We start from the raw sequence: 13,714 nt of genomic DNA, 5'->3' as shown, positions 1-13,714 counted from the left end.
GGGGGATGAAGTCTTTTACAGCATTAGCAGGTAGGGGGTCTATGAGGTGATTAGAGGGCTTCAAGGTGCCGAGCAGTTTGTGTATTGCTTCTTCCGAGTAGGTGTCGAAGGACAACCATGATGCATTATTTTTAGGTTGAGTGTTAGACATTCTGGTGTGGCTGGGGAATCGGCTTACATCCATGATGAGGTCCTTTCTTATGTTGTCGGTCTTTAGCTTAAAGAAAGCAGAAAAGGCTTCACAGTGTGGGGTATCGCTTGTTGCGCTGTTTGATTGTAAGGGTTGTGTCTTTGTTTGAGTTTTGATTAGTTCGAACAGCTTTTTTGGCCTGTTTTTTGCTTGGTCCAGCTGGCGGCTAAAGAAGTCAGACTTTGCGCGCTTTATCTTCCTAAAGTAGGCATTTCTCTTGTTCTTAAGCCTTTTGAGATGCAGTGATGAGGGGTCAGATCTCCAGGTGCGCTCTGCCATTCGCATAGCACGCCTGTCATCATTGAGCCTGCCGTCATACCAAGGGTTAGAGATCTTGGTGGAGACTCTCTTCAGTTGCAATGGGGCGGCTTCGTTGACTATTGAATTCATAGAGTCAAGGTAGTGATCGGTCAGTGATTGAACATCCGAGGCTCCTGAAGGGGGGAGGAGGAGACTGCCGATGTGGGGAGGCAGGGAATTGGGGTTAAGATTCTTCATGTCCCTTTTCCAGGTCTTGGATTTGGTAGGTTGAGCCGGGTTAAGTTTAACTTTTTCATTGATAAAGAAGGTGATAATGTGATGGTCTGACCAGTCACAGGGTTGGATCGCCTCCAGCTGGGTAGAATCCTCTTTGGCGATGATGAGATCGAGTATCGAGCCTTTGTCGTGTGTTGGTCTATCGCATATTTGGGTGAGGTCAAGCGCATTAAGGAAAGTTTTGAGACTATTCACCACTGCGTCTTTCTAGTCGTTCCAGTGGAGATTAAAGTCGCCCAGGTAGACTTGGGTGGTCTGCCGACCGGCATTGGATGTGATCGTGTCCATGAGTTGTTGAGTGAATGTGAGGTTGTCACCAGGCGGGTGATAGATGAGATGTAAAGCACAAACTTGTTTGCCCTCGCTGGTGATATCGAGGCAGAGGAGTTCACAGGAAGTAAGGGAGGGGGAGGTGGCTTTAGTAACGGAGAGGTTGCTCCTAAAAATGCATGCAATTCCTCCGCCCGTCTTGCCAGGTCTGTCCAGTCTAATGATGTGATAATTGGGGGGGACAAGTATGTCCATTATCGGTGTAGAGGCTTCCGTTAGCCACGTTTCAGTCAGAATGGCAAGGTCCAGATCCATTGTTGTGACGAGATCAGCGATGTCGGAGGAGTGTCTCTGGGCCGATCTGCAATTGAGTAGGATGCATTTGAGTTTGGGAGTGAGAAGGGTGGTCGAGCCTTCTAGAGAGAGGGCGACTTTTCTGAGGTTGTTAGGGATGGAACCTCTGTTGCTTAGGGTTGTGTGCCTCAGGGGATTTGTGAGAATTGTGGGTATGGGGATGTGTGTGATGGATATGTGTTTTACCGGACCTGGGCCATAAGAGCGAAGGAGGGAGCATAAGTCGCGGTCTGACAGGGAGTTGAGGACACGACGGGGGCGGTGGGAGTTATCGCGAGCGGGGATAGTCGGCCAGCGCGGGGATTGTTGTTCGTACACTAGTCCTCTTCCTCACGGACGTCAGCCACACCCATTTCACAGAAGTTACAGCCTCCACTATGGCCCCTTACTAGGTAATTCTGCACTTGGGGGCTCAAACACGTAAGTAGGTGAAAACTCTGACTGCATTGTATGAGTGTGCAAGAGAAATATGGTGGCTCCCCCAGATGCAAACGTAGCAAGCAAATCATAGCTCTCTTATCCCACATTCTAAAGGTGTGCAAGGAACCCCAAGTCACTTAAGCACCCTCAGATTGGAATCTCTCAAGTTCAGAGATTAGCAAGCCCTCAGTCAGTTCTTCTCTGGTTTAATTTGAAACTCTCCCACCAGAACTTAAACCTTCTCCTCCTTCTTGGCTGTCATTGCCATTCCCCGCTCCCACCAATTGTTGCGTAGTCCCCTTCCTCTTATCACTACTGTTTTGGTTCAATCGCCTTGCATTGCTTGGCCTATCTGATTTTCTTTCTACAGATATTAGGAACTGTTCGCCTGGTAGCCACTTTTGTTCCCTGTAAAGTGCTTCTGTGACTCTCAGACACTGAATAAAACTTTCAGATGTTTACAAAATAAATATATGACGGAAGGATCAGCTTCAGGTTCATATTTATAAACAAAATACACGGTTCTCTTGTAAACACAGCTGCTAAAAACCTACTTCATTGTAGGAGACTGCAGTATTCTAGAGAACCCAAGACCAACATATATAATGCCTAAAGAATTCCCTTTCCCTCCACAAAGAAAGAAGATGGTCTGATTTGGTCCGAATTGGACAGACCATCAGCACCTTTGTGCAAGGGTTTCCACGTAGATGCTTTAGGACCTGGCCAAGCTGTAGCCAAAGCCTAGCTTGGAGCCCTATTGTAAATGTCATCCTGTCACATGGCGGCGTATGAATGTCTGTTGGGCCTGTGGACAAAGGGCTGATTTCCACCACACATCAGAAAAATGCACAGAACCTTTGTGAAGATACTGACAACCATAAGGCAGATCTAAGCTGGCTGTAGCTGACCTGCTGCTTTCAGAAGTACTACCACATGCCTCATCAGAAATAATTATTTTCACTTGGATTTCACTGTTGGGTTTGGAAATAAGTGTGTACACATTTCGCATTACTCATCGGCAGAAAATATATGTTCTATAGTATGTGACGAATCCGTGTTAACAAAATTTAATTGTTCAGAAATGAATGGATCACATGTGGCTTTGGGCAACCTTTCAAATATTATTTTATGGAAGATGTTCCCAGGGTTCCTAGATAGGCTTCTCTTATGTGGGGTATATCAAAACACATTAGATATTTTATGTGTAGCAGTCTCGTATAGATAAGGGCGGGCATTATGTTGCCTGGGTGTTAGGGTATGTGTGACTTATTTTACATCACGATACCACCTGAAGCGCTGACCCCAAGGGGGGAATTGTACTGGACAGGGTAGAGTGAGAGGGCCTCCTGATCCCTGAAGCAGTAATGGCACTGCAGAGCTGAGAAAGGATGATGAAAAACCATTCCTCGGACAACTCACTCATGCAACGTGCATGGATATCGTCTTCAATGGAACCCACCATGCCTTCTCAAAACATAACAGCAGGATAGCAAGATGACAAGTAACCTAGAACTCACAGCAAGAGTTTTTGGGCAAAAAAGCTGCCTAATCCTTGACATTGAAAGGAATGACAGACCACATCACTCTAAAGTAGTCCTTTGAAGGGTTAACAATCAGATTGTTTAACTATACCACTTCCCTGTTTACATCTTCTTTGACATATTTCACTCCAGTGAACGTAAAGGAACTGAGAACTTAACGGTCATAAGTAAAAACAGCGGCATGGTTTTGTTTTTAGAAGTTGAATTTCAAAATGGCAATCAAAAATTGTGAATTAAAAAAGCGCTAATCATAGATTTTCCTGTTATTTTCATAACTGCCTTGTAAGTACATTGAGCCTAAGCATTTGGGTCCTGTAGCTCAGTAAATAATTTTTGCAAATATCAGTCATTTCTACATTTCAAAAGACACTGAGAGACGGTCGATATCACTTGAAGTGAGATGCTCACTAAGCTACGAAAATATCCCCTGGATGTATCTTTGAAAAGCACACATATCTCTCATTCCTTAACGGCCACTACTCCTATTTCAACATCATTCAGGAGCATGCACAAGCTGCAGGCCTTAGAGAAAGCCTCAGTAAATAGGTGTATTTTATATTGGTCCTCTACCATAATGGCCACTGAACTAATGCATTCACTTGGATCCCATTGTAACATATTCCCATGGTCACACACTATGATCACATCAGTGCTAATCATCTCCTGCATTGGAGAACAGCCATAACAACGCAGGGATTACCCCGCACCGCCATTACAACGCGGGGATTACAACGAAAGTCGTTACAATGACTTTCGCTGGAGGGCGCTTTTGGATAGGGAATAGTTTAATTTTCTATCCAACACCTTCCTTACTGTCAACGTGGGCTGGAGTTGGAATAGAAAATTAAACTATTCCACTATCCAGCGCCCTCCAGCGAAAGTCGTTGTAACGACTTTCGTTGTAATCCCCGCGTTGTAATGGCATGTGGCGTAAAAGCCCGCGTTGTATTGACATACAACCCTCCTGCCTTACTACCAGTCTGGCTTCAGGTCATGCTGCAGCACGGAGACTACCACCTTCCACATCATACACAATGTCTGTCATCTGAGAGAGGTCTAAAAGAAGAGGGCAGTCTCTCTCCACACCCTACTATGCACACCAATCATTACTGAGAGGTGTCTCAGCGGAGAGGCCAGTCCCTACACACACCCTACTATGCACACCCATCATCTGAGAGAGAGGTGTGAAAGGAGAGGCCAGTCACGCCCTACTACACGCACCCATCAGTGAGAGAGTAATTACACCTCAAAAAAAGATTGCTGGTGACCTGTCCTGATATAAGAGTTACAATAACTGGGCAATTATCCAATTACTATTTAATATTTATCGGTTTAATACTCCCACACATTTTTTTTACAATTTCAAACTGTAAACCATATACTGTATTGTACAAAAAAAAAATCATGTCATTTGAGATGTTATAAGTGATGTCATAAACGATGTCATAGAACATGTCATGAGTGATGTAATATGTGAGGTCATGAGCAGTGCATGGTGGGGCGCAAGTTATACTTAGCCCTACTAACTATAACTTGTGAATTTCTCAGGTTCTTTTTTTAGTTCAAATCGTTAATGTTCACACTGATAGATTAAACTAACTATAACATTACTTTAACCTTTTGGTTTTTTCAGTAAATATATATATATATATATATATATATATATATCAAATAGTGCGATAAATCCAGCTCAAGAGATGACATATTCTTGACTTCTGTGGTCCGCATAACTACTCTGGCAGTTTTCACAGCAGTTTAATATTAAATGACAGATGGGGGCAAGATAGTTTTTCAAGTAATAGTTGGAAAATTTATTTAATTAGATTTAAATACTTCTTATAACTCAACACCTGTTAAAATTGTATGTCTTTCTGGTAACACTTGTTTAGCGGCATAAACAGTATGAATGAAGTCATGACGTAAAGCAACGTGAACGAAGTCGCTTCATCAAGTCTTAGAACATCGTTAACTTGAGAAGTGATATGATAAACCTGCATGTATATTTAACACTTTAAGCTGAAGGTATTCCATACAGGTTTAGGCAACCACAAAATGTGGTATTGAAAACAGGGAACGGCAAACGTATTGGTTGTAGTAGCAGCAGTGCAAGTAACGCGGTCCATTCCGGCTCATTAAGACAGGTAGGCATAGGCAGTCACCAAGCAAAACGCTGATATCTGTGTCTTAGCTCCACCAGGGGCATGACACAGGCCCTTGCAGCCCCTTCAGTGCACGGGGCCCTCCAACCCATCAGTGGGCCCAAATTCAGCGCAATATAATGAATAGATGTCAGACATGGGAGCCCTTCTTCATATTCTGAAGGTGAGTTCCATCATTTAGCGTTGTGCCAGTAAGCCCCACAGCCTGAACAACTGGCAAGCGAATCCAGAGCCTACGCAGTGACATGTTGAGTCAACCAATCCAAAGTCAGCAAACTTCCCCAGCCCTTTGAGTTTGTTAGTGCTTACCTGATTTGTTGTGAGGGATTAGACTGCACAGCCTCTGGCCATGCTTGCCATAACCATGGGGTAAAAGGTGTTTGTCAAAGGGGTGATTGCTGACACACGACCCAACTGAATCCAGTCCTGTAACAAAATGCAGCGAAGAAAGCTTTATGCACAAAAATATTCTAAGAATCATAATTACAATCTGCAATAAAGAGGACCTGTGCTATAGAGAAACGGTAAGAGGCCCTGAATAGTGCATTATGTCGTCCGTTGTTATGTGCCACCACTTCTACTGTCAGGAATTTCCCCTAAACCGGTCCAAATGATTAAACTGTTGTATTCGGGGCTTTCTTTTCACACGGTGTGTTTTGCAATAGTCGCCAAAAAATCCTAGAGAACATTGTGGACTTCATTCATTACAGTCCGCAGTCAGACTTAAGTTCCAACGACCTCCTTGTAAAACGCGAACTGTCCCCTGCAAGAGCAAGAATTACATTTCATTTAAATGCATTTGCTTCTTTCCCCGCATTAGCTTAAAACGATGTGGGAATTTGTCCTTTTTCCAGCTCAGATTTTTTTCTCGTCGCTTTCCACGCCCTCGTGCGCCTTGCATTTGCTCTCTCTTTCCCTTTACTCACTAACGAGAGTAAGAAACGTATTCTTCTTCTGGAGCTGGGCCGCGGAGATGTTTTGCATCATCTGTAGTCTCCCGAGCAACCGGCCACATCCAGGAGAGGAGGCCTCGGGGCCGCGGGTGGATCCGGGGCCTCTCGTGGGCCTGCGCGCCGCCGCGGCCAAGCCATGTGCGCCGCGAGGACTGGGCCTGCTTTGTTCCTGTGGGAAAGATTGTAAACGCGACACTCCGCCGGTGGATTACTTTCGGAAATATCGCAGCGTCAGCGTTCAACCACATTAGTGTGTGGTATTATAGCACCGACATAACCGTTTATCGACACGTTTGCTGCCCTCTGCTCTCTGTAAAAATAAATACATTAAAAAAAAAGTCAAGTACTTTAAAAGCTCATTTGGAATATATTGCGACGACCATGTGTTTTTGGCATGGATGGTTGTGGATTGTTTGCTCAGAATGGTGGCAAATGTTGCTACAAATAGCTTGAAAAAACCAAGCCAGGGTTACCTTAAAACATATATTTTTTTTATTGTTAGAAAAATTAGGAAAATCACACAGCTGTCACGACATATTTTCTTGAAGGTATATCTTTATGTTGCATCGCTTTTCATTTCGTTTTGTTTCATTTTAGGCTTTGACGAAGTTCTATGACTTCGTCTACAGCCTCTTGTAGTTACTTTGTAGTAACCTGGTTAGTTCAACACAACACGCTCCTTAATAGTACTGTAAGTGTTAGTATTTTACAGCAAGGCTGTGTTACTCATTAGTTGAGGTTGCATGGTCTCAGCAGGTTTTGAACTTGTGGTCGCTGGGTGCGCTTTCCTAACTGACCTTGTTAAAAAATATTATAAAAACTAGTTTTTATATACCACACTTTGAATTTTCTCACTGTGGTCTATAATGGGTGCAACAATGACCTTCTGTTAAAGATTCTTATTTCACTGACCTTGGAGGATGGAGGGCTGAGACATTCTAACTTGTGGCCTGCAGCTTGCTAGTGGGTCAACGGCAGGCGTCTAACTCACTGATAATAATGTGAGGGTGTGGGGGGTTCCCACACCAAATCCAAGCGGTGCTCCTGGATGGGTGTTAAGGGTAACACCCATCCAGGAGCACCGCTTGGATTTGGTGTGGGAACCCCCCACACCCTCACGTTACTATTGTTTAAATTTCTATCCCTTACTTGCCAGAGTATTCCCTTGCGGCGCCCAGAAACGTCACACCACTTCTAGGACTACTTACCTCATAAATCACGCATTTAAAATCACGGAGTGCCACACCACCGACCTTTTTAGGTCGAGCCTGTCCCATTCCGCAGGAATGGATAGGATCGAATTAAAGTGCTCGATCGGCTAGTGAAACCACTGGCGTTTCTTCACAGTGCATGTGAGGTCACGTGGCCACAAAGCGGGTCACGTGACCACACAAGCACGCGCATCTCCCTAATCTGCCTGCCTCCCCTCGCTCGCATTCACGCCCCAGGCTCTCCCACCCCCATCCGGCTTCCCGGCTTCCCTCCTCACTCGCTCGCATTCACTCCCCAGGCTCTCCCACCCCCATCCGGCTTCCCTCCTCGCTCGCTCGCATTCACTCCCCAGGCTCTCCCACCCCCATCCGGCTTCCCTCCTCGCTCGCTCGCATTCACTCCCCAGGCTCTGCCACCCCCATCCGGCTTCCCGGCTTCCCTCCTCGCTCGCTCGCATTCACGCCCCAGGCCCGAGGACCTTCGTTTTTTTTCCCGGAGAAATGAAACAAGGCGCTTTTGTCATTTAAGCTTACAACTAAGAGCTGCTCTAAGGATCGAGGCTCGACACCAGCTGCAAAATCTTGCCATCACTCTTATGTCGGACTAACAAAAGCGATGACACGGTTTACACGGCCACATGGCAGTGTCGCATTGAGATCCATGCACAGCCCATGGGCCTCCCACCAGAGCATGAGAAACCCACACGTGTCCCTTCGCTCTGACTATACCCGCACGTGCTCCCCATGTAGCGCGCTCTGCCCTGGTAACCCCTGAAACAATGCCACGCTCGGGTGGCTCCCTCGCCATCTTGATTTATTCTATCCTCTCGCAGCTTCCTGTCCAGACTGCTTTATCTGGGTGGGTAAGGGAAGGGGCTGGTCGGAGCATGTGTCGCCTCAACGCCAGGCAAGCTCCAACAAGGCACAGCCTCAGATGCGAAACAGCACAGAACGTGAATAAATATACATGTCCAGCAGAAGGTATGCACACCGTAATGTAGCCCAGCAAATAATTTATTTTTACAAATATCACTTACTTTAAATCTCGAAGTTTTTCAACCGTAGTTATTTTAATAACACTGTGATGATGAAAAGCTTACCCAACAACGCTTTAAAAACACAAAAATAAATAAATGCTTTTATTTGAAGATGCAATTTACAGATTGACCAAAGTTCTGTAAAACGGATGCACAGCCGACCACACTATCTTACGGGCGCAAATTTAAATCTCTCATCCAACTGTAGCCCTCTCAAAGTACGTGAATGCAAACCACCATAATCTCTATATTTCAAAACAAGCGTATATTGTACGACCCGTACAAATGTGCTTTATACATCAAATAAATCACGTTAGTGCCACTCGGTTGCAGGAAACTGACATTTCAAATAACTACAGTAAAAAAATAAAAAAAATGTTTAAAAAAAAATTCTCAACTGCAGTACTTAGTAGAAAATAAATATTTCCTGTTTTGAATGAATCCTACAATTTCATATTCACTCTCATTCAGTCAGGTACCGTGAAAGGAAACAATTTCCTTTTATCACTGCTCAACAAAGGATTGCAACTAATTCTATATGAACATAGATCTGAGCAAACACAATCATTGCCCGTTGCAAAGTATTACATGCAGATCTACCCAAGATATCCACTGACAAGATATACAGACCTGCTGCAAAACATAACAAGCATTGGCATAGCCAATAGGTCTCGCTTGTGGGACCTTATAAGTATTTAGTTACAAGGATATTGTGCTGCAAAACAAAATACTTATAAGGTCCCACAAGCGAGACCTATTGGCTATGCCAATGCTTGTTTGTCTAACTCACTGAGCCATGCTGCTGATTTCCAAGATCAGTGTGCAACAGTGGTTAACAGTGCATTTGCATTGAACGTAAGAAGCTGTACTGGGGAATTTGAACAGTGGGAAGTAGAAATAGGACATAAGGCAGAGAATGTTTTTTTTGTCGTGGTTGTCTGTTAGGCATTTGTCAGGTAAAGCAAGCATTTTTTGGCATCTGAGTGTCAAAAGGTGGAATACATGGAAGATGAAACTTGATCTGTGCATCGAGTTTGCGAGATACATCATCGACCCCATAAAAAGTGACCTACTCTTATATCGTAAGCATGATATACTCTCCTGAACTATAGTCCAGAGAAGTGTAGCTTCTCTATTATTAACACAGACATGATATTTCAGAATCAGTGTTATTGTCACAATACATATGTCTGTCGATATTTAAACAGTAATTCTGTGCAATAACGCCTGTTTCCGAAAGAAGTGCAGTAGGAGGAGAGTTAATGGAGGTGATCAATTAATAAGAAAGAAAGGGAAGAATGATAAAATGGAGCCATCCAGCCGTAAACAAAACTGCCATTTTGAGGAGATGTGAGATTATCGAAGACGATTGCTATCAAGATGGGAAGATGGGTGGCTGAGTTCCTAATTAATCGTTGTGTTCCACAGAGTGCCAGAGTGGGCAAAATAGAACATATACAATCGTTGTTTTTTGTAATGAGAGAGTGTATGGGCTTTTATACTTATCAGATTATTGAGTAACCTGCTTAAGAGACAGCAGTGCATCTATAAAAATTGGTAAGATGTGTCGTTTTATGTTCCGTTTGGCAGAGAGGGCGCAACTCAAATTGGAAGGCTGCTGAATCCTTCTGGTGCAGGAGTAAATAAGCCCTCTAGAACCTTCCCATCTCCACCCCCTCAGCTTGCCTGGAAGAAAAATCCCTGCTAGTGGCTTTATGCTGTTTGTCCTAAGAGTGATGATTTCCTTCACGTTTCTTGCGAGAACAGAAAATGACTGCGCTTCATAAATGACCCCTTAAAGCGATACAAGATTCCATACCATGTAGTAGGTTTTCTCCTGCCTCCACCCATCTGGCAGTTTCTCCGACAAGATAACCTTGGGCTTCTTTAGGTACAAATTCAGAATCGACTGGACAAGGTTTCTCTAAATAAGGGACAAGATGTTTTTAAGATATTTTCTCGTTATCAAAAGGAATGGAACCTATCTCATTTCCGGAGGACTGAACCTCTGTGCAACAGAAAAGTTCAAACTGGTTACTTTGGTACAGATCTAGGGTGCCATGAACTAGTTCAAATTAAATTCTCCTTGGATCAGAAAGATTCATGCTTCCACACACTGTTTCATCTCTGTCCCAGGAAGTACATCTAGCTGGTCGTTGAAGTCTAGCTTAGGACTTCCCAATCACCCACTTGTGCGCCGAAGAATATTTACCCAAAGCATGGCAGCCTTCGCCATACATCGGAGAGTCCATGGAGTGTCCCTGCAGTGTTAAGTTGATGGGACTCTAACCCTCTGTTCATTTGTCTTGATAGTTAGACTGTTGTGCTTCATAGACACGATCATCTTGCTCTTTCTTCAGGGGTAATGAAAGCTGCTAGAAAGCACCACCAACAGATACAAAATTGAGAAAGGATGCTCTTTTGGTCCATTTGTAAGGCCTGTTTATGTCCACTGCTCACGATGTTATCATTCCTCTCGTTTCAATGAACGTCAATCAAACTGTACCATTGTGCTCTTTCTCCATCCATGAGTTGACTTGATGGGCCATTGGTAAAAGGTTCCCAGCTCACCTGGAAAAAGTAAATCTTGTTGTAGATGAATCCACTCCCTGATATGATTATGTCCATGAATTCTAAGCGTTAGTATCCTTGAAGTTTGTTACACTGTAGAACAGTACTTCAGCAAGCTCGTTATTTTTTTATTTGTTCTTTTCTTCATAGATTGGTTTTACGTAATGACTTAAAAACCTACTGTGTGTTGTATTTCTTACTCTGCAATTCTTTTTTGTGTGCTTGACTGGTAGGCACTTCTTGAAGTTACCTCTCAATAATTGTGCTATTGGGGTTACTCCTTAGCCCTCAAAGGCCTACATGCTGTTTATAGGTGCCTCAGTGAGAAATCTTTACATTTGAATCAACAGAAGTCACTTGCTGCAATAAGTTATTTTGATAGTGTCATATACATGTTTTTTGGAATACTTATGGGTGTTCCTTTGTATATTAATAAAAGTTCATAATTGAGTGTTATTTCTGATCTCTTCAGGTACATTAAATGTTAACATTCAATATGAATATTACCGTATTGTTCATTGTATTGTGAACCAAACATTAATCATAATTTTAAGGTTTCTTTACTTAATTCTGTGTGCTGTTTGGCTCAGTTTCAAGTTCAGCAAAACAAAAATTGTATCCAGTTAATCACGGACAAATGTTAATATCTCCAGTACGGTTCTATATCTATTTTCTTTATGGTCCGTTAAAGAAAGTAAGACCATATAGAGACCGATAAATATGTGTGACAATGATTGAGGTCAAATAACATCTGTACGGAAGAAAACACTGGGTAGAGTGACCAAGACCCTCAGATTATTACAGGCATTGTTTCCAGTCTTGGATTTTGTGTGGTAGCCTGATGCATTCTACGTCTTATAGTCTTGCTTTGATTTCATTGAGGTCATCGTACTAAACCCCTGAAATCAATGATTTGTAGGCAATAGGTTCAGGACTGGAGACAGTCCTTAATGACTGGGATTGAGATAGGCAGAGCACTCTAACAATCAATGTAGCACATCGCGGCAGTCGTAATTTTGGAAATAAAAATTACTTTGAGTCTAGACTGAATGATAGGGAATTACGTAACTACAGGATGAGGGATGCAAGAAAGAAGGACCAGTGCACAGAGCTTTAACTTCTGCTGCCTTTAGAGGCAATCTGCCATGCCCCTGCTGGTGGCTCCCTCTGAAGTCGCCTAGTTTGGCCATTCATTAGACTTGACCCTGAGAAATAATCCGAAAATCGCAGCTTTATTTCATTGTGACTATTCCGACTTTACGGATTGATTCGGGGTGGAGTTGGTGTTGCCAGGTAGGACCAAGGTAAGACATTGAGTGGTGTCCTGACTCCAGCGGCCTGTGGTCTATTTTTACGCCCAGCTTCTTGCACAGTCCATATAACCCTCTTTCGTTTGACATCAAGTTAGATAGTTGTACTCTGGCCTCTTTGAATCTGCAACAAAGAAAAATCTGTTCAAACCGCAAGGATCATTTTCACGATGGATATTTTAAAATTATATTTCCATCTACAGTGCCGCTGTTATTTGAAATGCCAGGCAAAGGAGTTCGTTTGTTTTTTGTTCCATTCTGGTATGAAGAAATGAAAGGAATTTCTCCCCCTGGCCAACATTTTCAATAAAATCGGCACTTCTTTGGTTACTTTGGTCATAAAAACATTGTAAAATACTGAATTTTTTTAAATGAGCGCCCCCCCTTTTAGGCGCATAATCGATGATATGATTCACATAGACATTGTTAAATGAAAACTCTACTATAATTATTAATTATAAAAGTAATGAAAAAGGGCATATGTTGGAACATGTGTTCAAGCGTTGTATTACAGTTACAGGACAAGTATGAACTGAAATACACAAACAGGACAACCACAGAATAAATGCAGTCTAACATTAATAGGAGATTTATTGTCTGTAAAACATTTTGGGCGTGTTTGACCTGCTGTATACACGTGTGCTGCAGTGTTATTGCAAAAGCTAATACCTAAAGGCCCAAAAGAAGGCATGTTTTCCGATTTTTAAAAGGCTGAAGTGACTGATATGGTGTGTTTTTTTCGAACAGCTGGGTGAGGGAGTTCTTGAATGAAGAAAACAAAGGCCTGGATATTTTGGTGGAGTACCTGTCATTCGCGCAGTATGCCGTCACGTAAGTACCCCTGGTTGTGCATCACCCATGCAGCGGGTACAACACTGTCATGAAATGCCACATAATGGCTGCTGGTTTTATGTTCCATGTTTTCTCTGTGTATGGTTTGCCTCCTATGTCTGCTAGCCCCTTCTGGTTATTTTAGAACCGCCTGCGTCTTTTGCATTCTATACATTTGGGGGAAAGAGAGAGACACACCTAGTTTGCATAGATGGTAAAGTATATTAGCTGCAAGATATCAAATTGTATATATTGGTATTTATATAATGCAAGACTATCTAGAAAGTAGTCTGCTGTATATAGCAGAAAAAAAGTCCACAGTCCAGGCTC

At 43.1% G+C, this 13,714-nt stretch overlaps 1 protein-coding gene across 9 annotated transcripts in view; it reads left to right on the top strand.

Annotated features, from left to right (window-relative positions):
- The window catches only part of FMNL2 (formin like 2), a 569,063-nt gene that overhangs the window by 364,712 nt on the left and 190,637 nt on the right, over positions 1-13,714 (top strand). For all 9 annotated transcript variants that reach the window (XR_013608767.1, XR_013608766.1, XM_078681739.1 and 6 more), the window contains one exon: positions 13,301-13,384. Coding sequence is in view for 7 of the 9 variants with exons in the window: in XM_078681739.1 (XP_078537865.1) it covers positions 13,301-13,384 (84 nt within the window). In the remaining 2 variants the exon portion in view is untranslated. The remainder of the gene's footprint in view (positions 1-13,300; positions 13,385-13,714) is intronic.

The sequence above is a fragment of the Lissotriton helveticus genome, chromosome 3_1 (assembly GCF_964261635.1).
Source record: "Lissotriton helveticus chromosome 3_1, aLisHel1.1, whole genome shotgun sequence".
Classification (NCBI taxonomy): domain Eukaryota; kingdom Metazoa; phylum Chordata; class Amphibia; order Caudata; family Salamandridae; genus Lissotriton; species Lissotriton helveticus.
The sequence above is the reverse complement of the archived record's forward strand: the minus strand, read 5'-3'. Positions and strand labels throughout refer to the sequence as shown.